Genomic DNA, 22,104 nt, shown 5'->3' with positions numbered 1-22,104 from the left:
CCGGGTTGCTATTTTTGGTTGCACCGTGAAATATTACACACGTTCGCTCCTTTTAAAAGGACTTGACAAAGTAATTACAGTACATTACTCGGCTTGTGGGCCACTATAAATTGGCGCGAGGAGACGCCAATACAACTGTCCATACGGTCGGTATCAGCTTTACCTAAAGCTGTCTGGAACGTTCTCCAGACCCAAACATGCCAAGACTGGAGGAAGACGCAAGTCAATGTCAATAATTCAAAAGCTTAACGCAGCGACATGATATGGATAAACGGCTCGACGGTCACTAATGTTTTACCGAGGAATACAGAAGTAATTGATTTTAGGCTTGAAATTGGTATCATGAGATTGGTTATTGGAATCGGAATATAGGCACATTAATCATAATTGTACAGCAGAGAATCAGCCCAGTGAATTTCAGTCCTGCAAAACAAACAATAAATTACGAAACTTCCGATGCTAACAGAACAACTTATACACCTTCTTCCATGCTGGCCATTCGGCTTGCGCTGCCCTTTCCTGCTCGATCAAATACTGCAGGTCAAGATCGCGACGGCCGGTGTGCAAGTCCATATCCTTGGCTCGGATAATGGGTGTTTTGAACCAAAGCTTGTAGGGGATATAGAACAGCAGGACGACCGGGCCAGCGAGATACACAGAAAACCAGGACTCAACGAGCTCGCCGGCAGTCATCTCGCCGTATCCAATTGGCGCGAAACCAACCCAGAACTGTGCGACAAGGACGAGAAAGTTGAAAATGAATCCGATCCAGGAGCCAATGATTCCGGGTTGTGAACGGAAAGCGAGCTCATCCAGACTGTGGCCCTGAGCTTTCCAGCCACTGCGGAAGCGAATATGTGCCAAACAAACCGAGCCCCAAGTGAAGATTGACGAGAGACCTGAAATGGCCATCATCCACTCAAACGCAACTGTTTGTTTGTCCGATGCAGCCAGAAAACTGAGCAGACCGAGAGTCGACGCAACCATGATTGCCCAAAGCGGTCGACCCTTCCGATCAATGTATGCCAGGAACTGGGGAGCCTGTTTTTGCTCGGCCAGGGCTGCAAGGGTACGAGAAGAGCCGTAAACCGAAGAGTTGCCTACAGACAACACTGCAATCATGATGACGACGTTCATGATAGAATCCAGGACAGCAATACCAGCATTCTTGATGGCGATGACGAATGGGGACGCTCTAATGTCAGAGCTAGATTGTCCGCTGATGAGTCGGGGATCGTCGTAGGGGACAAGGAGGCCAACGAGTGTGAGCGACACAATGTAGAAAAGACAGATACGCCAGAACACCTGCTTGACCGCGGTCGGGAGAGATTTCCGAGGATTAGCAGTTTCAGCTGCAGCCAAACCAACGAGCTCAGTACCAGCGAAGGCAAACGCGGCGTTGACGAAGACACTGCAAAGGCCTTTGAACCCATTATGGAAGGCACCGGGACTGTGCCAGTACTTTCCACCGATATAGCCGCCCTCGGGGCCTCCGCCACAGTTCAGGATGATACCAAGGATTCTATTCTACATCAGTCATGTTTTTTACACACGGTGAGGTGAACATGCGTCGCAACACATCAGGGTACTTACATAAAGCCAATTACGGCAATTACCTTGATGAGCGAGAAGACAAACTCGGCCTCACCGTAGCCCCTGACGCCGAACATGTTGATTGAGACGATTAAGACCCAGAAGATAGCTACCCACGCGGCGTTCGAGATACTGGAACCCCAGTAGTCGACAGTGATGGAGGCAGCCACAATTTCCAACGGCAGCACTACGAGCCATTGCAAGGCATAGTTCCAACCCATGGCGAAACCCCATGCGGGATCAATGAATCGAGTCGAGTAGTGGGAAAACGAACCTGCCACAGGGAACAGAACCGCCATTTCACCAAGCGCGTGTACGGTGCAGTAAAGCATGCAACCGATCAAAGCATAAGCAATGAGAACCGATGCTGGACCTCCAGTGGCCAGAACCTTTCCGGAACCAACGAAAAGACCGGTACCTAAAGATGACAAGGATAGAGGTCAGGGCCGAATCTCTTTTATAACTCTGATGGTACAATAGCATGAAACGGGCTACGCATACCGATAGAACCTCCGATGGCGATCATCTGGAGATGACGGCCCTTCAGGCTACGCTGCAATGGCGACTCCGCTGTTGCGTGCGCGGCGGTTTCAACATCGAAGGACTTTCCGTCCGCACCGGAGGATGGATTAGCCGTGACGTGGGCGTTTGGATCTCTCTTGAAACTGTCCCATATTCTTTGACCCAGGCTTCCCCGTGTTGTCTCTGTTTCGCCATACATAGGTGGCGGTGACTCGAAGGACGGCACGCTGGGCTCGGTCTTGGTCTCAATTTTGTCTTTCTCCATGTTGGATTCCGTTACTCCTCCTATTTAGGAGGTAAAAAGATGAAATCGAATCAATAAATTAATAGTAGTAGAGGGAAGGAGGGGGAACGAATGTATCTTAAGCCCTGAGAGAGGATGAAAAAGGGCAAATGCTTGGAGGAGCGCGTGAGAGACAAAAGGGCCCCGCGACCGTTTAGGATTGTCAGAAGGTGTATATCCAGTGAGGAAGAGGAGCGGGAGGGAAATGGGCGAATCTATAAAGGAAGTCTACTTGTTAATGACGGTGGGATCATCAGCGTTATTTATATTAAGCAAATGGGGAAATCAATCATAATATTTTATTTTCTTAATGAAATAACGAAATAAATTAAATCCCTTTTTTTTTTTTAAAAAAAAAAAAATATGATTTGAGGGCATTGGGGGAATCAAACACCATGGACTGATTTCACACCACCGCTCCTTGGGAAGGGTCCGTAGCATTGGCCTATTATTGACGAGGGTAGAGGGAGGAGAGGCGGGCAGAGCAGCGGACATGCCGATTTGCAGTTTTACTGTGTTAGTCTAGCCCATGTGGCTTACTGGAAAGAGGATCTGGAACCGGACAATTCAGTGGACGCAAGTGCAGTATGGGGAAAACCTTAACTTGGCCCAATGGACGGGGGTTCTGATAGCGGACTGATTGCTTCTCATTTCATTATCATTACCATTACTTGACCGTATCGATAAGTCCGGATTTGCGGGAATTTCATGCGACCCAAGGACGTTTCAAAAGGTTAAGAGATTAGAAGAGAATGTACTTATTTTGCTACTAACCCAACCTAGTCTGACCCCGGCTTAGGTCGTATATTTGACTTGAATCCTCCCGTCTCTTCTTTTCAGGTAGGTAACGGACTTTTATCACAGGGTTCATGCCAGAAGAGAAGATCTAGGATGGTGAAAGTATCTTTTATTTCTTTTTCTTCTTGTAAACACATTCCTAGTCCCTCGCCGTAATCAGTTGGTAAGAGGGCGGCTGAGCGCGTTAGTACTAGTTACATGAGTGATTCTTCCTGTACTGCCCCCGCAACGCCATCGATATGAAGCCGTTCAACGCCACCGAGCCACAGGTTGTGGTGTACAGTACCTTTCCATGAACCATATATCGCGTGATTCCATTCTCGTACCGATTATGCTGAAGCTTGGTTTACCACGAGAATCAATCCACTACAGGTTCGAATGAGTGCCGGTTTACTTTTGAATTTAATTTATCTGGTTTTTCTTTTTAGGTCAATTTTAGTTGACGTTAAGCTGATTCAATGAGTGGGGTAGTGTCTTATTACCCGTCTCTTTTTGTATGTTGCTGCTTATCTCCCCCAACCTGGCAAGTACCTCATTAGTATCTACATATCTGGCCACTATCTATCAGTTTATCAGTGATTATCATCCCAAGATGACACCTGATCCACTTGGTAAATATATTGTCTGAGGTGACTTTGATGTTGGCACCATAAGATTCACTACATGTCGGAGAACTTTTCCCCTGTAATCCTACATCAACTTTGCATGTGAGGTGAGATGAGAATATCATAAAAGAAGTACTAACCCGATGAGGCACTACCAAGATGTACTAATACCTGAAAGGTACCTGCCCAACCTCCCCAGAATACTCGTAAATTTAAATCCTTCCAGAATAGTGGCAAATGCCACGACTTTTCTGTCCTTCCAACCCTCATAGGCAAATTAAAAATCTCTCTATCTTATGAACAAGTGGGAAGAAGCGCTAAAGGAGGGTGAAGGAAGAGGGCCGTTCGCGGACTGCACCTTCCATTCCCCGCCGGACCAGGGCGTTTTGGGAATTGATCGTCCCCACTCGACTTCCACGCGATTGGCATCTGAAACCAATCATATCCCCAACAATCTCATAGATAAGAGAGAAAGAGTTGCGTTATCCAGAGCCGTGCCACAGATGGTGGATTCCATGGTTTCAACTGCTCGACTATTGCCTGGGGGCCTTGTCGCCGATAAACTCTTTTCGGGGATTGCTCCGTGCTTCTTGGTGTATGTCCAGAGTACTGTTTCTAGTACCTGGTCAAACATTCTGCTCGATGCATACACGTCCTGCAAAAAGCCATCACGACGGCTATCCTCGCCTAGCTATCCGTAGGTTATATTAGTTGAAACTTAATGCGACCTCCTCATATTTCTTTTCCCCTTCTAGCCTCGAGCGAGACGGTTCGGAGAGCACCCTACTCGCTCGATCCTCTTGTGCTAGGAACGACCAATGCATGGAAGCACGGGAGAACATCACCACGGGAAGAGGTTGGTCCTGGATAGGGTCCTGGAAAAGGGGTCTTCAAGCATGTCAGACCTTTACTCCGTCCAGCTCACCCCTTCGACAAGAAGCTCCATACACTGATTCTCGTTGAGGCGACCCGGTCACGCTACGAGCCTTGATCATGTTGACAGTGTTCCTACGGGCAAAAGGATTCTTCGAGTAGCAAGCCCGGAAATCTCCAGTGTGCCTTGGCGCCCCGATCAGACCTCTCGCATTCATGTTGGTTGCAGTCTGAGTCCCTGACAAGGCCATTCAATATGTAATAAGAATGGTGAACACCCGTGCTTCCAACCTTGGCGCATCAGGCAACTCTCTAGGTTCTCGGTGTCTCGCGAGATTGGGACTGTACTCTCTTTACGGGTAATATCACATCCACAAGTGGTCTTAGATCGATCCAAGAGTGCCTCGGCCCACACACTCTTTGTTGGGATCCGTGCCAACCCCCCAAACCGGTAGTACTAAAATACCCCTAACCTCGGTACACGAGTAGGTACAAAAAGGAAAACCAAAAGCAAAGAACGCAAAAGGGAAGGAGAGAACCTGCGGAAATTTTTGAACGAACGGACCACTTGGTTAGGTTCTCTCTCCTAATGCGTGAGACCAACCTTAATCCTTATTTCTTTGTATGTCGGGCGAAGGGTATAAACCGCGCACCTTATTGAGCAGCACCATGGAACGGGGGATCTCCACCCTCAGGATCGAACAGCTCTTTCTCGAGCAGAGGGGCACGGTAACATCGCGTCTAGGCAGAAAGAGTCTCGGGTGGTCCATGTTCCTTTGCCGAACCAATCAAGGCCACACCATATATCAGCTGTAATACTACACTCAGTAAGAGTAGGTACTGGCCTGTGGCGTTGACACCACCTTAGCAGTCAAGCGCGTCAATGACTTTCACAGTTGGAAAGGAGTGATTTGAGAGAGCTGCGCACCCCAAACGCCCAGAGTATCCTCGTATCAGACGTGGCCACAGGTACTACCCTAAAGTGATGGGAGGCCTCGTGGCTCTTGATTCCAGCCAATGGTTATTCTAACGGTGGCATGGTCTACTTTAGGTGGAATGGGATGATCGGAGTCCGTTGGTCTTGATAATCCTCCTGGCACCGAAATACGACGGTTTCTAAAAATCAATGTTAATAAAAGGGGAAAAAAGAATTCGCAGAAATGAAACTACTACTCCGTACGTAGGAAGTTGGTCAGCGACGCGTAAGAGTCTCTCCTTTACCTTTACCCGGTATACAACCGGCCAAGTATCTTTTTCTTTTTTTACCATGTCGATACAAGTCGCTGCCAATCTTGACGATCTTCGTAGTAAGCCGGCCGCCAATCTTAAACATATACCATTTAATTTTGTAAATGCCAATAATTATCTAATTTCCTCTCTGCATATCAAGAGACCTTGTCACAGAGTAATTCTTCACTTATTCTTCTTCCTGTTCACTTTTCTCGTTTATTTCCGCCTGTATCAGACAGTTGGAAGAAGGTAAGTTAAAGTTGATTCCAAACCCACATCTCCCACGGTCATAACGCGGGGAAGCAATTCGTTACATAACAGTTTCCACTCTGGATCGTCAGCAGCTTTCCCCATGAATCTGGGGTAGCGGCGTAACCTTCATTATTCGCCTCTTGAACAACGAAGAGCCTTTGGATTCGAATACTCCTTGTCGTCAAAACCAAAGACCCGCCTCCAACCGGGCCGGTCCTGCAGATGCCAGTGGGGCGAGACTGTTCATGATACTATCGCCAACCGCACTTAGCAATATCGGTTACTAAAGGAAATCCCGTAAATCAGTGTTCCTCGAGGTCTAAAACGTTGAGGTGTTTATGGAAACCTAAACCTGCCATATCGTTCTTCTCTGATGAAGCGGGGGAGGATTACGTCAGACATCGTTGCGACTCGATGCCCAACTTGTCGCTCGAGGGACCCTTCCCCCCTAATTCTCTATGCTGAGCGTGTTGCGCGGCGTGTGTTACTTCTTTTTTGTTTTGACTAACTCTTTCATGGCTTCCTTTGACTGAAATGGCATGGATGAGCGAGGTTTCAAGTGTAGATTCCTTTCGTCCCCCTTCAATTCCATGTCATAGACTGGATATTGTGTCCCTCATCGTTCCAAATCTCTATCCGTCTCACACAGTGCCTTGTCTAATGGGTATCTCATCATAAGTTGTTTACTGCACAAGTAGCTACCATCTTACGGAGAGTGAAGTCGAAAAGGGAACTTTAAAGACAATCTCTATCGCTTCTGCGGACTCTATCTATACCAGATCGTCTCGATCAATGATTCCACCGCCAATATCCAAATACAAAATTAAAAGCCCTGGAATGATCCTTTTGCAGCAGCAGGGTGAAAGGACATCCCTCCTTATTTGCACGACCTGCAATGAGTTCTGCTGGTCAAGCCTATCTTATCCCCGAAAAGTGGGGGAAAAGTCCAGTTCTCTCCCCATTTGCTTGCACACCATCGATCTTTGCTGGATACTTACGAAATTCGAAAGAGCGGTATCATTAACCCCATACACAACATTCTACATATGGAATACCAGCATTGAGAACTTCATCCTACAGAGATTATAGCCACAGCAATAGTCTCCACATACTGTGCATCTCTCCATAGTTTCAAAGTCAACCACCTACCTTTGAATTCACCCATAATCAACCCCCTACGCCATATCATTCACTACTACACAAGCCTAGACCAATCCGTAAATCGTAGTTCTAGACTCAAAGCACGGCTCCAATCGCTGACAGTGCACCTTCTAAGCCGCACCCACACCTAAGAAAAGGATATGCATGCTGCAAGGCACGAAAGGGGCCTCGTGGCACAAACAGCCCAACCTAACCCAACCCCCTGACTCAAAACAGGACAAGTAAGGGCTAAAGAAACAAAAACAATATTGGTTTCCCTATTATAGTAAATTCTATAAGATATCATTGCTCATCAAAGCGAATTCTTTTTTCTCTTCAAAACAGAAACAAACAGCATGGGATATCAGGCGCTAAGCGCTACTAACTGGCCCTTCGCCACCAGGGATCAACTGTCGTTATGTTAGCTATCAGGTATGTAAGGGGGAAGAAGAGTTAGGTGGCAGTGTCCATACCATGCAGACATTGTTTCCATTTAGCAAGATCTTGGGGAGCTTAACCTGGGTGCCGGTGTAGTCGCTGCGTTCCTGTTAGTTCCTGGGTTGATGGGATAGCAGAGGGGAGATAAAGTAGGTCGGAAAGAGCTATGAGGCTAACTGTACTTACAATTCAGTAACGTCTTCCAAGACCATATCTAGGCTGCATTAGTACCTGGTTGATTGTGAAGTGCTGAGACAAAATGGGAAGGTAACTTACTGACGTAGTCATCGAAGCCGAGCAAAGTGCCAGCGAATTCTGGAGGAGGGTCAGCTTACGGATGTCTTTCTCATGTAAATGGACAAACCTTTGTCATTCTTCATGATGACCCAGATTCTGGATCCGACACACTTGTCGATCAGCTCTATAGGACTTATTAGCGAGGAGCTCTACTAATACACAAATGATTGGGTGGTTACCGAGGGGAAGGAGTTGAGAAGCCATGATAGACCAAGCAAGTAGTTAAGGGAGATAATACAAAGATTTTGAAGGAGTAAGATCTAGATTTGAACGGTCTAAAGCTCCTCTTGTAAAAGAAAGCTTCGTCAGGCTTGATATAGAAATCGCACGCTGTTAGGCGGATCCTCGATCATTCCGATTCGGACAATCTTGGCGGGCATGGAGCGGAGGTTTATCCGATCCGGCATTCTTGCGCCAATCAGATCTACCAATCCATCTTCACGGACATTTAAAGTTAGTCGCAACTTAATTTTGGAATGGTTCATTGAGTCTATATTTGCAGTCTACTTGCGGTTCTCAAGGGTTATTGTCAGGGGCGCATTCAGTATGATTGCTTTGAATTATGAGGACCCGTATGACTTTTCCAAGAGGGCTGAAACACCCTTTATGGCAGGTGACAAAGCGTCAACAACGCTTTGTTGTGTATAATGATGCGCCTATCCAGAAACTCGAAAGAGCCTCGTTGGTCTATGTTTCCATTCATCTGATCTTTGAGCTGACGGTTTCTCAGTCGGCATGCTGTTTGTTATAAAAGACAGGATCCTACGATGTCCTGGGGCTCCATTGCCATTGCAAAATTTCAACCTCAAGTTGGTTTAAACTATTTGGCTATTGCTACCTACTCAACGTTGACACGCAGGTCGTGTCTCCCTGACAACCAGGCAATCTTGAATGTCAAAGCTGGCGGAAGTCGTGCTTCATCTACCATTCCAAATATGTTTCGAACAACGCTAGCTCATGTTACGAGATGGGTTAAATCAGGTTTCAAAAGCCAGCTCAGAAACCATCGTATAGCCGACATCAATGTTGAAAATGAGCGGCAATCATGGAGTACCTTTCACTTCTTCTCTAGTCGAGATGCAGAGAGGAGCATAAAGCCTAAGGGCGTTGAACGACCTAAGCTCCCGACCATACGCCACAATAATAAGAGGTATCCAAGTCACTACGCTTGCTCTACACTCAGTGCAAAGTCACCAGGCACTACATTAGGCCTCGGTACTTGTCGATGCATACGATCGCAGATGGCAGACCTCTCTAAAAGGAGGATACCACCCCCAGACCTCAAATCCAAGAGACTATGCACCTCCAGTTCAGGGGTTCGGTTGGCAAATACGCATATCAAAGATACAGAAAGCATCCAGCACGTCGTCCAAGCCAATTCTTCAACCTCAGTCGAGGGTGCGCGGCCTCAATCAAAAGTGCACAGCCTTAGTCCAAATACGCCTCGTATTCCAGACATGCACAGATTCTGGAGTCATCGAATGTACAAGACCCCAGATGGGAATGACATTTCAGTACATTACTGCAAAACGCTGGAAAGCGCCGAATCAGTGGCAAAGCATTTCTTAGATGATGAAGTACTTGGATTCGATATGGAATGGAAAGCTAGTGTATCTGCGGCGGACACCATACAAAACAACGTCTCTTTGATTCAGCTTGCCAGTCCAACGCGAATCGCACTTTTTCACATCGCCATGTTTAAACCAGCGAGGGCTATCGAAGACCTTACCCCCCCTACCCTGAAACGCATTCTCGAGTCCCCCCATGTACGGAAAGTCGGCGTATCGATCAAAGCAGATTGCACTCGATTGCGCAAATTCCTTAAAATCGATACATGCGGTATCTTCGAACTAAGCCATCTGTACAAATTAGTCAAGTACTGCCAGACGAACCCGGAATTGATAAATAAGAGACTTGTCAATCTGAGCACCCAGGTCGAGGAACACTTCGGACTCCCTCTAGCGAAAGATGCCGAGGTTCGATGTAGCGATTGGGCTTCGTCACTAAACTACTCGCAGGTTCAATGTAAGTCATATATTACCCAAAGATATCGAAAAGTCTAATGCGATACTGTCAATGTAGATGCTGCATCCGATCCATACGCATGCCTCCGTCTATTCAACACCATGGATGAAAAACGGGTTGCCTTAGACCCCATACCCCCTTTGCCCGCAAATGCTGAGCTGAATTTACCAATTAAGATAGTGCATAAGACCACTGTGAATATTGAGGCTCAAGATGTCGAGGTAATTGACCCAAAAAATAAACCAGTCTAAATGAGGCTCTTGAATTAAACTCATTTTGTGATGTGGATGGTTTGTGTAGTACCTTCGAAGGTCCTGATCGGAGGAAGCTCTGATCAGTCACTCACTATACCTAAGTTCTGTTTCAGGTCTAATGCATAGACAGTATTCTCATATACAAAGCGTTGAACAAAACAATTTACCTACAATTTCAGGAACTTCCCTCGTCTATAGACTTTCTTTCCATCTCTATTAAAATTAGCCATGAAATTACCTGGCTCTCACATTGCCAGGAGCTATTGTGCCAAGTCTGCAACAGCCATGCCAAAATTTGTAGAAATCAGCATTCGTACCCCGTATGAGGCATCGCCGTGGAAGAGCTCCATCAAGCAGCTAAGATTACTTCGAATGTCGGCTTTGACGTCGATATTGACCGGTTTGATGAGTCTTTACACCTTTTTACTCTTCCGCGGAGATATAACTATCCGACAAATAATGAAAGAACGCGTGGGTTCTTAAATGCTGATATCGAAAACTCTGAGACTTCAAACCTTAGGAGCTTTAGAGCGTTTATTAGGCCACTTATCAAAACACGCCTAAGACAGCTGACCAGGGTCAAGTTACAATGTGATGACGGCCCGCGAGGTGGCTGATATATGATGTATATATTTATTTGAGAAACGGGTATATTCTTATAATACCAGGTAAACGGGCAAAAAAGGTGCAACGGGCGTATAAGCAAGAATATATGTGGACCAAGTATCAAATGCTGATATGTGCGCAATCATACCCTTTAATATATACACATGATTCGGACTAACCTCTCAAAGGCAGTACTTTAGATAGTAAAACGTCTTGCCGACACAGGGGACATTCGGGCTTCTCTCGTACCCAATCTCGCACGCATGTCCAACAGAAAACATGTCCACATGTGGTGACACTGGGGTCTTTAAAGGGTTCTAGGCAAAGCGTGCACCTGCCTTGCTGTCCTGATGGGATCCAAGGAATTGCGCTGGAATCCTCTGAGAGATCATACCGGGCATCAGAGGCGGGAAGAAGAGGCAGCTTCGACGGATTCTCAATAGAGTGGATCAATGCATCGTCCTGACGTCTAGAATGGGTAGCCTCTGTCTCAAGATCATCCTCTTGTTGCAAACTGAGCCCCACTTTCTTGACGTGCAGCACGCTCTGTACCGCGATCTGTAAGACAAGCAGTACACCTAGCACTTCGTATCCGACCCGCTGCTCGTTTTCTTCGAGCTTCTTTGTAAATACATATCGCAGACCCCAAAACCGTTTCGACAGATGGTAGTACGCGCCAGTGAAATAAAACGTCGCGATGCTCAGAGCATAGATTGGGCTCAACGACGTGATCGAATCAAGATGTTCCAGAATATATTTTTGAATTCGTAACTTCGTAAAGAAGGATGGTGAATTTGACGCATTATTTCGGGTAGGGTTTGCCCCCTCTTTGGCCTGTTGGGCTTTAAGCTGTTGCCGTGCGATGCTCCGCTCTAACTTCGCCCGTAGTCGTTGGCGGAAGGCTGGTAAAATCCGCTGAAGAATCCAGGGTACAATGATACTGCTCACGATATACCCCGCTCGCCTAATGAAAGAAGGTAGCTGGAGTGTGTCATCTTCCAATTGGACGAGATCACAATACTCCTCGCCCAATGTTCGGTTGCCGATCAGGGTAGTCAGGGAAAAGTATAGGATCTCGGTCAGGTTTTTGATTGTATTGGAGTAGGTATGAGCAAATCGGGCTCCGCGGAGCGAGCGGATAATGTTCTGGGCTTGTTGTACTAGATTTGAGGTAAGAAAGATGTCTTTCTCATGAGAGCGAATGATATCCGGAGACGTCGCGAATGGGTAGAAATGTGCCGAGGGACTAGGAGCCGAGGCGGGCGTCGTAGGAGAGAAAGAGAAGTCTTCGTCCGCCATAATTAACGTGAGTAAAGGAGGAGTGAGGTTATGTGGAGTGACAGTAGGAAGCCAGATTGACCCAAGGAAGCTGGCTTTACCTTGTTCCTCATTGGCATCCGATGTGGTTATCATTTCCCCGGAGAATGAGCGGCGATACGGTATACCTCGGCAGATCGCTTCACGTGACTAGACGACACTTGGACAGGCTGGGCCCAAATTTGGACATCGAGACCTGCAAGGAGTTAGACCCGAAACAGTCAAGTGCCTCTAACCCCGATCAGCCGCGCGGAACCGCCTGGACTCTGAAAGCGTCCCTGAGCGTCTTCTTTTTTTCGTCGAAGAAATTATGAAAGTGTAATTTTATGGTTCTCAATCTCACCCCTAGTCACTCATTACTGGAATCAACGCATTTTCGCTTCTCCTCTTCGTCCAGAGATCGATCGATTGCGATATCTGTTCTTTGATATTGTTGTTCCTTATCTCTCCTATCTTCTCCGTGCAGGCGCTGCATTCCCGCGCCGCTTCAATGGAATATGGGTCCTGATCAACATGCTCAATTGGATCGCTTCAGTCTCTTTCTTCCCTTCCCCTACCGGGTCGCCGTGATCCTGGTTGCTGGTATGTAAATCGGTCCTAACACTCGGTCTGTTCGATATATTTGACAGCGACATTGATGTTTATTGATATACAGGCTTCTGGGGTTGGGGGGTTAATCTCCAGTACCTCCTCAAGAAGAACATTGTAGGTTAACCCCTCTACCCTTTCCCCTCAACCTTCTTGAACAATAGCTCACAGCCGTTGAATAGGATGTTCCCGCTCTCATCCGATATCCTGCTCGTCAATCTTCGTCCCAGCGACCCCACCACACCTCAACATTCCACTTAGCCACCCTCTTGACCATCCCCCTCCTGCTATCGCTGCTCATATTCTGGTCCGCTACTCATGGCTCTGCTGAACGGGTGGAATCTCTCGATTTTATCCCACAGTCATACCTCTTTATCTTTTTCATGATCATCATTCTCCCTTTCAACCGTCTTTCGCGCTCTGGCAGGCATCGCTTGTTCGTAACTTTGAGGCGGATCAGCATCGGCGGATTAGCGGAAACCCAAGATGGGAAATTTGGAGACATCCTACTTGCCGATGCTCTGACCAGTTATTCTAAGGTCCTAGCGGACTTGGTTGTCACATTCTGCATGTTTTTCACCTCGGGTGTCTCTAGTACATCCAAGCCAGATCGCAATTGTGGAACCGATTGGGTGGTCCCCCTGATAATTGCTACTCCGAGTATTATCCGATTCCGGCAATGTTTGATCGAATATGTACGTGTGCGTCGGGCTAGTTTCAAGTCGGAGAACCAGGGTGGCCAGCATCTGGCGAACGCTCTGAAATACGCTACAGCACTTCCGGTCATCTACCTTGCCTCCAAGCTGAGAAACTATAACCCGCTGGAGATGTACGGATATAGCGAGATGAGCCTGACACGCCTATTGTATGTGGTCTGCCTTTGAAGATTGTCGGTAGGGGAAAGGTTAGCTAACTATATCCCAGATACTGGTGCACCTTTATTAATTCCGCTTATTCCTTCTACTGGGACGTCACCAAAGATTGGGATCTGACCCTATTGACTTCATCGCGCCGCGACGCGCATTATCCTTACGGGTTGCGTCGGCACCGCCATTTTTCAGATCGGCAGTACTACCTTGCCATTCTCGTGGATCTAGTTCTTCGATTTACATGGTTGTCCCGGTTCATTCCAGGATTTGTCTGGCTTTGCGATACGGAAGTGGGCGTTTGGTTGCTCATGTTCCTTGAAGTTGCGCGTCGGTGGATGTGGATATTCTTACGAGTGGAAACCGAATCTGGTAAGTAGCCTTTTACCCATGTTAAAACATATGCTAATTTGACAACTTTAGTCAGGAACAGCCGTGGACCGGCCCCTGATGACATTCTTCTCGGTGAATTCAACGGTAAATTGGATGCGGACTAAACCGCAACTGTACTCCAAGACTAAGACTGAACACCACCCTTTCCATAAATGACATGACCTGGTATATGGACGTAGGACTTTGATTATGTATGTATTTCACTTCAGTTATTATTCTCTGCTATGCCCTTCCAGCGCATTGCTCATAATTCGGTTCGTTTCTTGGATCAGGTATATAGAATCTGCTACCAAACCTTGCAAATGACCATCCGCATCTGTATTCATTCGCTAGATCACCGCGAGACAGTGTTGTGTACAGTATATAGTGTCAGTATCTTTCTTTTTATTCTTTCCGAGCAAATAGTCTGCAGATAAATCGGTTATAAAAAGTTGCAATATCGACAGACAATACGAAAACCACAAAGTTAGATCTCAAAACGATATTTCAAAAAAAAAAAAAAAAAAAATCTTAACGAGACCAGAGCCCAACGTCCCACGTTAAATGATCCAACTGAGCTGCAGTGAACTCCCTCGCCTAAAAATACCCGCTGCATAAACCAAACAGAAGGGGTAAACTAGAAACTATCCAGAAAGGTGCGTAGCCCTGAACGCTGAAAAAGGTTGCTCATGACATGACGAATGTACATACACTATATAACAGGATTATGTAGATGATATTTGCCATCGAATATAGAAACAAAAAGGGAAGGATTGAGGAAAGGGAAGGATTGGGGAAAGGAAAGGGAGAGAGTGACGGGGTATATCTCGTTCCTCATAGGGAAAGGAGCTCACCCAAATCTACTGTCTATTCTGAGGAGGATGGTTTTCAAAGAGATCTTCCAGGTAGGCACTAGGCGTCCTTCCTTGCGTAGGAGAGGCAAGATTGACAGAGCTATTCGAGGCCAAGTGGGAATGTCTCGAGGTATTGTACTGAGGCTCATAGATGCCACCGGGAGTGTGGGTGGGCGTGCCAGGTGGGCTAGGCCCGGATCTTGTCCGAGTATACCCCTGCGCCTGCGGGCCCAATCCTGGCAGATCAGATGCGGAGAAATGCATGCTCTGACGACTCCCACTACCGGCGGCGGCACTACCAGCCGCGTAATAACCTGCGGGAAGATAGCTTGAACCTCTGTTCGCGGCACTGTGCATTCCAGCCGTGGGAGAGAAGAACAGACCGCTGTTGGACCTAGGGGCTTTGGAGGAACGGTGATTTGCATAGCTGGCACGGTGGCTGCTGGCCATCTTTTCCATTGATACGGATGTTGTAGGACCGGCATGGGAGCGATGTGCAGACCTCTTTCTCTTTGAGCGGAGGAGCCCTTTCGCCTCGGAGGATTGTATTATGGCTGCTTTCCGGACTGAACGGTTGACGGACCATGCGACCATTCCTCGCCAGGCGAGGACCGCGACGCCGAGAAAGCCTAGCACTGCACCAACGGCGATGAAAAGTGTTCCTTCTGGGGTATCTGACGTTTGCATGTACGGCGCATCCGCGAGTGGAGGGACTGTTACCACGGGGTAATCGTTCGTTGCAGTGGAGGTTGCCGAGGAGTCTGTCGACTTTGAGGACTCAGAGGTTGAAGTCGTCGACTTAGACTCCGAGGTCGTCGTCGTTGCTGATTTCTCCGTGGTAGATGCCGTAGTGGTCTTCGCTGTCGTGGTGGGGTCGTCCTTCGTTGTAGCAGTGGTCGTAGGGTCCTTAGCGGTTGTTGCGTCGGTCGTAGAGTCATCTGCGGTAGTTTCCTGGGCGATCGATATTTGCGCCATCATCAGGATAGCGACCAGGAGTAAAAGCCATGGGAAGGAAGGTTGGCGGCGGGCCTTGCGAAGGCCCGCGGCACGAAAATTCATTGCTAAGATACTCTAGCGAGCGAACGAGCGAGACCGGATGTGAAGAAATCCCAGCGAGAAAAAATTTTGGGTCGTGGTGAGTTTGTTAGGGAGGTCACACTGACGAGCCCGGGGAATATATAAATTCTGAGGCTGTGAAAGGTCACTGGCCTCCGTAATCGATGATATGTTGGTATGCAATGACGGCCGACTGTCGCAAGTTGTGGGACGTGGATCTCTATCAGATGGTCTCCACCAAAACACTGGATCAACAGCAACCAGATCTATTCCAGGAGACAACGAATGTATAGGGCACAGAGAGTGGCCAAGTAAGTGACTGGCACTGATCACCAATATCGAGTTGGTTAGATTAAAACATGAAACGAAGGATGAGAACAAAAGATTAGTGGGATTACCCCCCAAAGATCGGTGACAGGAGATCCGAGAGATCATTTACCGTTGCCCCGTGCCTCGTATATTCTGCCTTAGGCGGCAATGTTGCGGAGAAGTCACTACACGTGATGGCCCTATATATAGCTCTGTCTCAACAAAGACCTTGCGCTAGTTTCGCATAGCATATGGCAGATTTAATGGCCTAAGAGAAAAGTACTTCCTTGAGCGAAATTGGGATTTTCATCATGTAGCATTCAGATCCACACACAGACGCCGAAATACAGCATAGCGTACACAGTACAGTCTCAATGATCTAGAACAATTGATGGCTAGCTTCCAGCCACTTTATCATGTCAAACTAAAAACAGAAAAATATTTCCAGGACCTAATCGAAACACCAACCGATAATTACTGCTGCTTCTTCTGCACACTGGCATACGTGTCTTTTTCAAAAGCAGCATAGGGAACCTCAAGACTAGCAAGAGCGCTGAAACCAACATACAAGATAATAATGAAGATAAAGGTGGCAATAAGTCCCATAAAGAGGCCTGTCAACGTCAGTTCCGTAACTCACGACGTTCCAAAGGGACAGTGTATGTTAGGGATCGCACCTGGTGTGAGGTATTGATACGTTTGGAAGAGGGACTTGTTAGACGCAGGCTCCGCCCGACGGCCATGTGCCATATAATCTCTCTTCAAGTCCATGTGGACGGGGTCTTGATATTGATCAGCGTCGGATTGATAGATACCGGACTCGGAGTCTTCAAATTCCCTCGGTGATGTCACGTAAAGAATAGTGTACTTCTTCGACGAAGGAATCCGTTCGATAATATCAGAAAGAAGACCATCTGCAGTATGATCAGCAGATACCCTCGTAGTATTATTACTTTGCTCACGAACCGTTGTCAGAAAGCTGTTGTGCCCTATTTTCTCCCAAAGGAAGGGCAGGGAAATCGATAAAAAGAACTCGGGGATCGGCACCAAAGTCGGACGGATAAGAGCCAGCTAGAAAGTCCGGTCAGCGAGATTATTCAAGGATTTTAGATTTCCGACTTTGCGGGACTTACAGGCACCATTGATGACAGTAGATTGCGCCCCGCATTCTTTCTCAATAACGCTTTGGATTTTCTTTGCTTCCAGCACGCCGACAACTTCATTAATCATCAGAGTCGAGCGGATGGACTTGTCCTTCCCCGTCATCTTCGCGCCGAGGCGGGGTGCGGACTTCCGAGTTAAGAAATCGGTGCTGTGAACACCGTGCTGAGAAGCAATGACATAGTAGTCGGAGGGACAAGCACTAAGCTTCGAGGAGAGGTCATCTAGTAAGGATGGGGCAGTTTTGAGTTGGCTTGAAGTAGAGGGGATCCTAGAGGAGCTCGTTAGCTGGTCCTTCTACGAGCTATTCGCAACGCCGCAAGTCAGTGCGGCCAAAACATACTCAGACGTCGATGCTAGGAAGAAGGGCGAGGTATCACGGAAGGCGCTAGCTGTTACCGCTCCTAGAGCAAGCAGCGAAAAACTGCTAAAATGCATGGTGGTGGATTTAGATGTAGCTTCAGACAAGCACCGGCTGTCCGAACGGTGAAAGGAGCCCCGGAGGTATGATGGTTGGAGACAGGCTGGAGGATTAGCCCGACGGGGCTCGGAGGCGGTCGACCCAAACCACCGACAGGGCTTAGCTTCACTTTCGATCATAGTGCATAGTTTTTTTTTTCCTTATGCCTTTTGTTTGGACCTTCCTCACTTTGAAACCACTACATAAAATACTAGGAAAGATTCCTGGGATTTGTCTTGAATTTGCAATTTACGGTAAATACCTCTTCGTCTGAACAGAAATATGGGACCACAAGCAAAACGGAGAAAGACTAGCAAAGTCGAAGAAATCAACTTCGATCATTCTGCCCGCCATGAATTCCTCACAGGCTTCCGGAAGCGAAAGCAACAGCGAATTAAACATGCGCAGGAGGTTGCAGAGCAAAAGGCTCGTGAAGCAAAAAGGGAGGATAGGAAAAGAGTCAGTCATTTCTCCAACACTATGTTCCTCGAGTAGACATAAGTTTACCAACGCCAAAAATTTTGCAGATGCGTGAGGAGCGAGAGCTACAGTTTAAACAGGCGCTTGAGGAGCATCAAAAGCAATTGAAGAGACTTAGGCAAGAAGAGGATGGTTCCGATTCGGGCTCAGACTCCGGGAGCGAGGATGACGATAATGAGGAATGGGAAGGATTCGAGGAGCCGCCTGCGGTGGACTACGAGGCGGAATATATTGACGAAGATAAATATACGACAGTAACAGTAGAAGAGATGGATGCCTCCAGGGAGGGTTTGCTGCGATCCCAGGAGCACGACTCGGACGAAGAACAGGGAGAGCAAGAGGCGAAACCGACAGCCGAAGCGGACTCGAAGCCAAAGCCAGTAAAAAAGGCCAAGAAGGCTTTGGAAAACAAGCCTAAAAAGAAGAAGAAATTCCGGTACGAAAGCAAGGAGGATCGCCAGGTTGCTCGCAGAAAAGAACGACTTTCAAACCACAGGAAAGCGAGGGCGCGACGAGAAAAGTAGCGGACTTTGATCTCAAATCCTTACATCCCCGAACCGATCGTCTTTACAATACCCTCAAGGCACTTTTCACTGTTTACTACGTACGTCTCCATTGAACAGGAAAATTTTGCAAAGGACAGGTGGATGGCAAGTTACAGTGACAGAGATGCTACTGGATTCGGCTCCTTAAGGCGAATGCTAAATAAAGTAATCTGCAACACGCAGGGAACAAAAAAGTTATTATGTTAGAAGAAAGGCTGAGCCGAACATTTCCAGAACATTGCATCTGCGGGCAACCCTGGCCTTAAACATTGCTTATAGAAACCTCCAGTTCATGAAGATCCTTCTGCAATTCGGCGTACTTCTTGGCCATATCCTCATACTTGCTCTCCCATTCGTCACGAGACGATTCGAGAGCCTGCACCTTGCGCTCGTAGTGGCCAGCCTTGACATCAGTTTGGCGGAGCCTATTGAACACCAGCGTGGTTAGTACTCGTTTCGCTGGTAATAAAAGGGGGCAGAAAGGGAACCATACTTCTCAGTTGTCTCCCTGGTATTCTTGTCAGCCTGCTCGAGCTCCTCTTCCAAGAGTTGCAAACGTCTCTGAAGACTTTCATTCTGAGTGTCGTGCTGGGCACTCTGGTTGGCAGCATCCTTGGCCTCCTTGAGGGCAGTCTCCAACTTCTCCACCTCACCCTCAAGAAGCTGGTTGCGGTGGTTGAGGGATGTGATCTCTTGTTCCTTCGCCAGATTCTCCTGCTCCAGAGTCTTGACCTTAGTCTTCAACTCCTCCACCTTCTCCTGGGCATCGTCGGCCTCCAGGCGGAGGGCGTTCATTCTCTAGATGCGGTCCGTCAGCCCCTTTTCCCATCTTTACTTTGACAATTTGTGATCAACATGAGTAGAGACCAAGACCCTTTATCAGCAGCTACAGATTTCCACTGAGATGCATGACGAGGGAAAGTCACGTAAGGGGAGAGGATGATGCATGTGCATTTTCGGGAGCTTATTATAAGCTACCCCGCCAACAGGGGGGGAAAAAGAAACTCACCTCCTTGATCTTTTCCATGTTGACAACGAAAGAGGTTAAAATTATCTGCAAGAGGGAAGACAAATATGTATTTGAAAAGAAGAATCTATACGAGTAATAAGGTGTAAAGGCTTTCGCTCAGCGAGAAACCCGATGGAATCAATAACGTGTTCAAATGTTGGGAGTTGGTTTCGGGAGAGGAAGAAAGGTGGAGTGAGTGTCTCCTGGCGGTCAGCCCGACTCAGGTTGGCGTCTAACCCCTTTTAGTCATTAGTCGCCCTAGCCACGGATGTCGGTTCCAAGGGATCGACCGCCTGTCTCCACGGGCAACCACTAGAAAACAGGTGCGTCGTGTGTCTAGATTCGAAACCTAGACACGCCCTTTCCTCACTACTTCGCCAAACCCTCACCTTACGGCTCTGTTCGACCTCCAAATCCCATCTCGATAATCAATATCCACGTATCTGTCAGTGTATGAAAAGCACTGTTCCGTATCCGCCACCATGCTGGCCCTCCGCGACCAGGAGAATCTAGTACACGCTCATCAGACCGTTGCTGCGTCCAAACCTCTAAACCAAAGCGCCAAATCTCTGCAGCCCAAAACCCCAGGAGCTCGCGCACCGAAAACCCCATTCAAGGTGCCATTGAACGACGAGAATGATCCGTTGGCATTTGGAAAGAAAACGGTGAAGGGACTGGGTAAACAGAATGGAAATGCCAAACCATCCGTGAAGGATGCTTTTGTTACACCAGTGGGTATGGGTTTGCGGACATCATCGCGTATCCCGGCTCAAAGCTGACAGATGCGATAGCGGATACTCGCCAGCGCGCCCCCCTGGGCATGAAAACGACAAATGCGAAAGCGAGAGGTCTACAAACCCCCGCGCCTCCCGCCGGGACTGTGAAGCCGGAGAGGACAGGCAAAAGAGGCTCCTCACAGAGAGTCAAAAAGTTTACCCCGCTCGTGGAACAGAGCAAGCTCGAGGTAGGGGATAAACCAGCAGAGGATGATGTCCCTGATATTGAGTATATGCCACCTAAGCCTAAAGGTATGTATCAAAAGAAAACAAGTCCGAGCTGCGCCAGGAGCCCATAAATCTAACAACATGTAGAGCTTCCAGATGTTCCCGATGAGATTACATATGACACCACATTCCCTCAGTTTCAACCGAAGAACTTAGCCTTGGGGTTAGAGACAGTTTATGGAAATACCGAGATTGGACCCGATGGTCTTACAAAAAGGGAGCGCAAGCTTCAAGAGGTCTCTATCGCATATGACAAAATGATAGATGACATGATCTTGAAACAAGTCGAGAGCATTGGCTTCGAGGAGCCTAGTGATGCGGAGCGGCACGGCGAACCTTACGTGGAGGAGGCACCCCAGCATCGCATTGAAACGCGTCGCACGCGGGCAATGAGCTCTCGGGGAAAGCATACTAGCAATATCCCAACTGTTCGAGCTCGTGATGCAGCCGCTGCTCTCTCCGGAAGCGAACGCACCCTCCGACCGAGACCAGTTTCCGTGCCCAAGCCCAAATCGAGAATCGCATCGTCCTTGTTTCCGTCCAAAAAGCCCAGGGTGCCGACTAACCCATCCTCAATGTACCACATAGCGGCCGCAGCAAACTCTAGAACGACCCTAGGGTACACGAAGGGCCGGGACGTGTCATCTAAGCTACATGGCAAGGCGACCACCACTACTAAAGAACAGGCAGTTCATCACGGAATCTTCGCCCCCGACACTTACCTTCGGCCTTCCGGGACTCCACCTCTGGAGACCAATATAGGGACCTTTTCACGCGAAGATGATCAGTTCACCACTGACCTTGAGGAAGAGCTCCCGGTGTACGAGGAAGATGAGGAAAGCTTGAATTTTCAGCTGACCTTGTAAGCTCTACCAGCACAAATCCATATCCCGGAGTAAACGGTCAGCGTGTTCATGGTTCTGTTTTTCATTTTTTCTTCCTTTTTTTATGGGATTATGATATAGTTTTATGGTAGGCTGGGATGGTGGGACGGTACGTTATTGCATGATACAGGACTTCCGCGGGGCGTTTTATGATTACATGTGTGTGTTGAAGTATCGCGGGGTTACGTTCCACAGAATTAGAATTGATGTATGAGTTCCCGAAATACGGAATTAGCGATTCGATAATTAAATCAATGAAAAGAAGATCAGTGTTATTCTGATA

At 47.8% G+C, this 22,104-nt stretch overlaps 10 protein-coding genes across 10 annotated transcripts; 4 read left to right on the top strand and 6 right to left on the bottom strand.

Moving 5' to 3' along the window:
- Positions 1 to 191: 191 nt before the first annotated feature.
- BDW43DRAFT_120759 (amino acid permease GAP1) lies at positions 192 to 2,470 on the bottom strand. The gene is made up of 3 exons (XM_032038070.1): positions 2,095 to 2,470; positions 1,594 to 2,011; positions 192 to 1,522 (listed from the first exon to the last, which is right to left on the bottom strand). The coding sequence occupies exons 1-3, from the start codon at positions 2,378 to 2,380 to the stop codon at positions 460 to 462; spliced, it is 1,767 nt and encodes a 588-aa protein (XP_031905479.1). The 5' UTR covers positions 2,381 to 2,470; the 3' UTR covers positions 192 to 459.
- Positions 2,471 to 7,494: 5,024 nt separating this feature from the next.
- Positions 7,495 to 8,352, bottom strand: BDW43DRAFT_120707 (RNA-binding protein LSM5). Its single transcript, XM_032038069.1, has 6 exons — positions 8,211 to 8,352; positions 8,099 to 8,155; positions 8,011 to 8,049; positions 7,921 to 7,948; positions 7,770 to 7,833; positions 7,495 to 7,706 (listed from the first exon to the last, which is right to left on the bottom strand). Exons 1-6 carry the CDS (start codon positions 8,233 to 8,235, stop codon positions 7,668 to 7,670), a joined length of 252 nt encoding a protein of 83 aa, XP_031905478.1. The 5' UTR covers positions 8,236 to 8,352; the 3' UTR covers positions 7,495 to 7,667.
- A 446-nt stretch (positions 8,353 to 8,798) lies between these two features.
- Positions 8,799 to 10,307, top strand: BDW43DRAFT_306487 (3'-5' exonuclease; the record flags this gene model as incomplete). Its single annotated transcript, XM_032046040.1, has 2 exons — positions 8,799 to 10,056; positions 10,114 to 10,307. The coding sequence occupies 2 exons, from the start codon at positions 8,799 to 8,801 to the stop codon at positions 10,305 to 10,307; spliced, it is 1,452 nt and encodes a 483-aa protein (XP_031905477.1).
- A 614-nt stretch (positions 10,308 to 10,921) lies between these two features.
- On the bottom strand, positions 10,922 to 12,306 carry pex10 (ubiquitin-protein ligase peroxin 10). Its single transcript, XM_032040403.1, has one exon. The coding sequence runs from the start codon at positions 12,213 to 12,215 to the stop codon at positions 11,091 to 11,093; it is 1,125 nt and encodes a 374-aa protein (XP_031905476.1). The 5' UTR covers positions 12,216 to 12,306; the 3' UTR covers positions 10,922 to 11,090.
- Positions 12,307 to 12,730: 424 nt separating this feature from the next.
- On the top strand, positions 12,731 to 14,184 carry BDW43DRAFT_296814 (EXS domain-containing protein; the record flags this gene model as incomplete). The annotated part of the gene is made up of 5 exons (XM_032044271.1): positions 12,731 to 12,815; positions 12,889 to 12,938; positions 13,004 to 13,686; positions 13,746 to 14,059; positions 14,111 to 14,184. 5 exons carry the CDS (start codon positions 12,731 to 12,733, stop codon positions 14,182 to 14,184), a joined length of 1,206 nt encoding a protein of 401 aa, XP_031905475.1.
- A 347-nt stretch (positions 14,185 to 14,531) lies between these two features.
- On the bottom strand, positions 14,532 to 16,372 carry BDW43DRAFT_120690 (uncharacterized protein). The gene has a single exon (XM_032038068.1). The coding sequence runs from the start codon at positions 15,970 to 15,972 to the stop codon at positions 14,920 to 14,922; it is 1,053 nt and encodes a 350-aa protein (XP_031905474.1). The 5' UTR covers positions 15,973 to 16,372; the 3' UTR covers positions 14,532 to 14,919.
- Positions 16,373 to 16,453: 81 nt separating this feature from the next.
- Positions 16,454 to 17,941, bottom strand: BDW43DRAFT_262222 (Ac45/VOA1 transmembrane domain-containing protein). The gene is made up of 5 exons (XM_032040402.1): positions 17,783 to 17,941; positions 17,412 to 17,710; positions 17,245 to 17,349; positions 16,956 to 17,192; positions 16,454 to 16,892 (listed from the first exon to the last, which is right to left on the bottom strand). The coding sequence occupies exons 1-5, from the start codon at positions 17,875 to 17,877 to the stop codon at positions 16,753 to 16,755; spliced, it is 876 nt and encodes a 291-aa protein (XP_031905473.1). The 5' UTR covers positions 17,878 to 17,941; the 3' UTR covers positions 16,454 to 16,752.
- Positions 17,942 to 18,061: 120 nt separating this feature from the next.
- On the top strand, positions 18,062 to 19,136 carry BDW43DRAFT_120655 (rRNA-processing protein RRP17). Its single transcript, XM_032038067.1, has 2 exons — positions 18,062 to 18,358; positions 18,427 to 19,136. Exons 1-2 carry the CDS (start codon positions 18,182 to 18,184, stop codon positions 18,901 to 18,903), a joined length of 654 nt encoding a protein of 217 aa, XP_031905472.1. The 5' UTR covers positions 18,062 to 18,181; the 3' UTR covers positions 18,904 to 19,136.
- A 50-nt stretch (positions 19,137 to 19,186) lies between these two features.
- Positions 19,187 to 19,951, bottom strand: BDW43DRAFT_306481 (tropomyosin; the record flags this gene model as incomplete). Its single annotated transcript, XM_032046039.1, has 3 exons — positions 19,187 to 19,349; positions 19,418 to 19,722; positions 19,934 to 19,951. The coding sequence occupies 3 exons, from the start codon at positions 19,949 to 19,951 to the stop codon at positions 19,187 to 19,189; spliced, it is 486 nt and encodes a 161-aa protein (XP_031905471.1).
- Positions 19,952 to 20,138: 187 nt separating this feature from the next.
- Positions 20,139 to 22,008, top strand: BDW43DRAFT_262216 (uncharacterized protein). The gene is made up of 3 exons (XM_032040401.1): positions 20,139 to 20,668; positions 20,725 to 20,961; positions 21,025 to 22,008. Exons 1-3 carry the CDS (start codon positions 20,416 to 20,418, stop codon positions 21,801 to 21,803), a joined length of 1,269 nt encoding a protein of 422 aa, XP_031905470.1. The 5' UTR covers positions 20,139 to 20,415; the 3' UTR covers positions 21,804 to 22,008.
- Positions 22,009 to 22,104: the final 96 nt, after the last annotated feature.

The sequence above is a fragment of the Aspergillus alliaceus genome (assembly GCF_009176365.1).
Source record: "Aspergillus alliaceus strain CBS 536.65 unplaced genomic scaffold BDW43scaffold_3, whole genome shotgun sequence".
Classification (NCBI taxonomy): Eukaryota; Fungi; Ascomycota; class Eurotiomycetes; order Eurotiales; family Aspergillaceae; genus Aspergillus; species Aspergillus alliaceus.
This window is presented reverse-complemented; position numbering and strand designations above follow the sequence as displayed.

What these genes read in the sequence shown, in the direction of transcription:
- BDW43DRAFT_120707 (XM_032038069.1), bottom strand. Translation starts at nt 8,235, where the DNA reads ATGGCTTCTCAACTCCTTCCCCTCG. An exon ending in CGGCTTCGATGACTACGTCA is followed by an intron (nt 7,949 to 8,010) that starts GTAAGTTACCTT and finishes AATGCAGCCTAG; the next exon opens with ATATGGTCTTGGAAGACGTT. An exon ending in TTGGAAGACGTTACTGAATT is followed by an intron (nt 7,834 to 7,920) that starts GTAAGTACAGTT and finishes ACAGGAACGCAG; the next exon opens with CGACTACACCGGCACCCAGG.
- BDW43DRAFT_262216 (XM_032040401.1), top strand. Translation starts at nt 20,416, where the DNA reads ATGCTGGCCCTCCGCGACCAGGAGAATCTAGTACACGCTCATCAGACC. An exon ending in TGCTTTTGTTACACCAGTGG is followed by an intron (nt 20,669 to 20,724) that starts GTATGGGTTTGC and finishes CAGATGCGATAG; the next exon opens with CGGATACTCGCCAGCGCGCC. An exon ending in TATGCCACCTAAGCCTAAAG is followed by an intron (nt 20,962 to 21,024) that starts GTATGTATCAAA and finishes AACAACATGTAG; the next exon opens with AGCTTCCAGATGTTCCCGAT.
- BDW43DRAFT_120690 (XM_032038068.1), bottom strand. Translation starts at nt 15,972, where the DNA reads ATGAATTTTCGTGCCGCGGGCCTTCGCAAGGCCCGCCGCCAACCTTCC.
- BDW43DRAFT_120759 (XM_032038070.1), bottom strand. Translation starts at nt 2,380, where the DNA reads ATGGAGAAAGACAAAATTGAGACCAAGACCGAGCCCAGCGTGCCGTCC. An exon ending in CGCCATCGGAGGTTCTATCG is followed by an intron (nt 2,012 to 2,094) that starts GTATGCGTAGCC and finishes TGTCATCTTTAG; the next exon opens with GTACCGGTCTTTTCGTTGGT. An exon ending in ATTGCCGTAATTGGCTTTAT is followed by an intron (nt 1,523 to 1,593) that starts GTAAGTACCCTG and finishes GATGTAGAATAG; the next exon opens with AATCCTTGGTATCATCCTGA.
- pex10 (XM_032040403.1), bottom strand. Translation starts at nt 12,215, where the DNA reads ATGGCGGACGAAGACTTCTCTTTCTCTCCTACGACGCCCGCCTCGGCT.
- BDW43DRAFT_262222 (XM_032040402.1), bottom strand. Translation starts at nt 17,877, where the DNA reads ATGCATTTTAGCAGTTTTTCGCTGCTTGCTCTAGGAGCGGTAACAGCT. An exon ending in ACAACAGCTTTCTGACAACG is followed by an intron (nt 17,193 to 17,244) that starts GTTCGTGAGCAA and finishes ATCATACTGCAG; the next exon opens with ATGGTCTTCTTTCTGATATT. An exon ending in GTATCAATACCTCACACCAG is followed by an intron (nt 16,893 to 16,955) that starts GTGCGATCCCTA and finishes TGACGTTGACAG; the next exon opens with GCCTCTTTATGGGACTTATT.
- BDW43DRAFT_120655 (XM_032038067.1), top strand. Translation starts at nt 18,182, where the DNA reads ATGGGACCACAAGCAAAACGGAGAAAGACTAGCAAAGTCGAAGAAATC. An exon ending in AAAGGGAGGATAGGAAAAGA is followed by an intron (nt 18,359 to 18,426) that starts GTCAGTCATTTC and finishes AAAATTTTGCAG; the next exon opens with ATGCGTGAGGAGCGAGAGCT.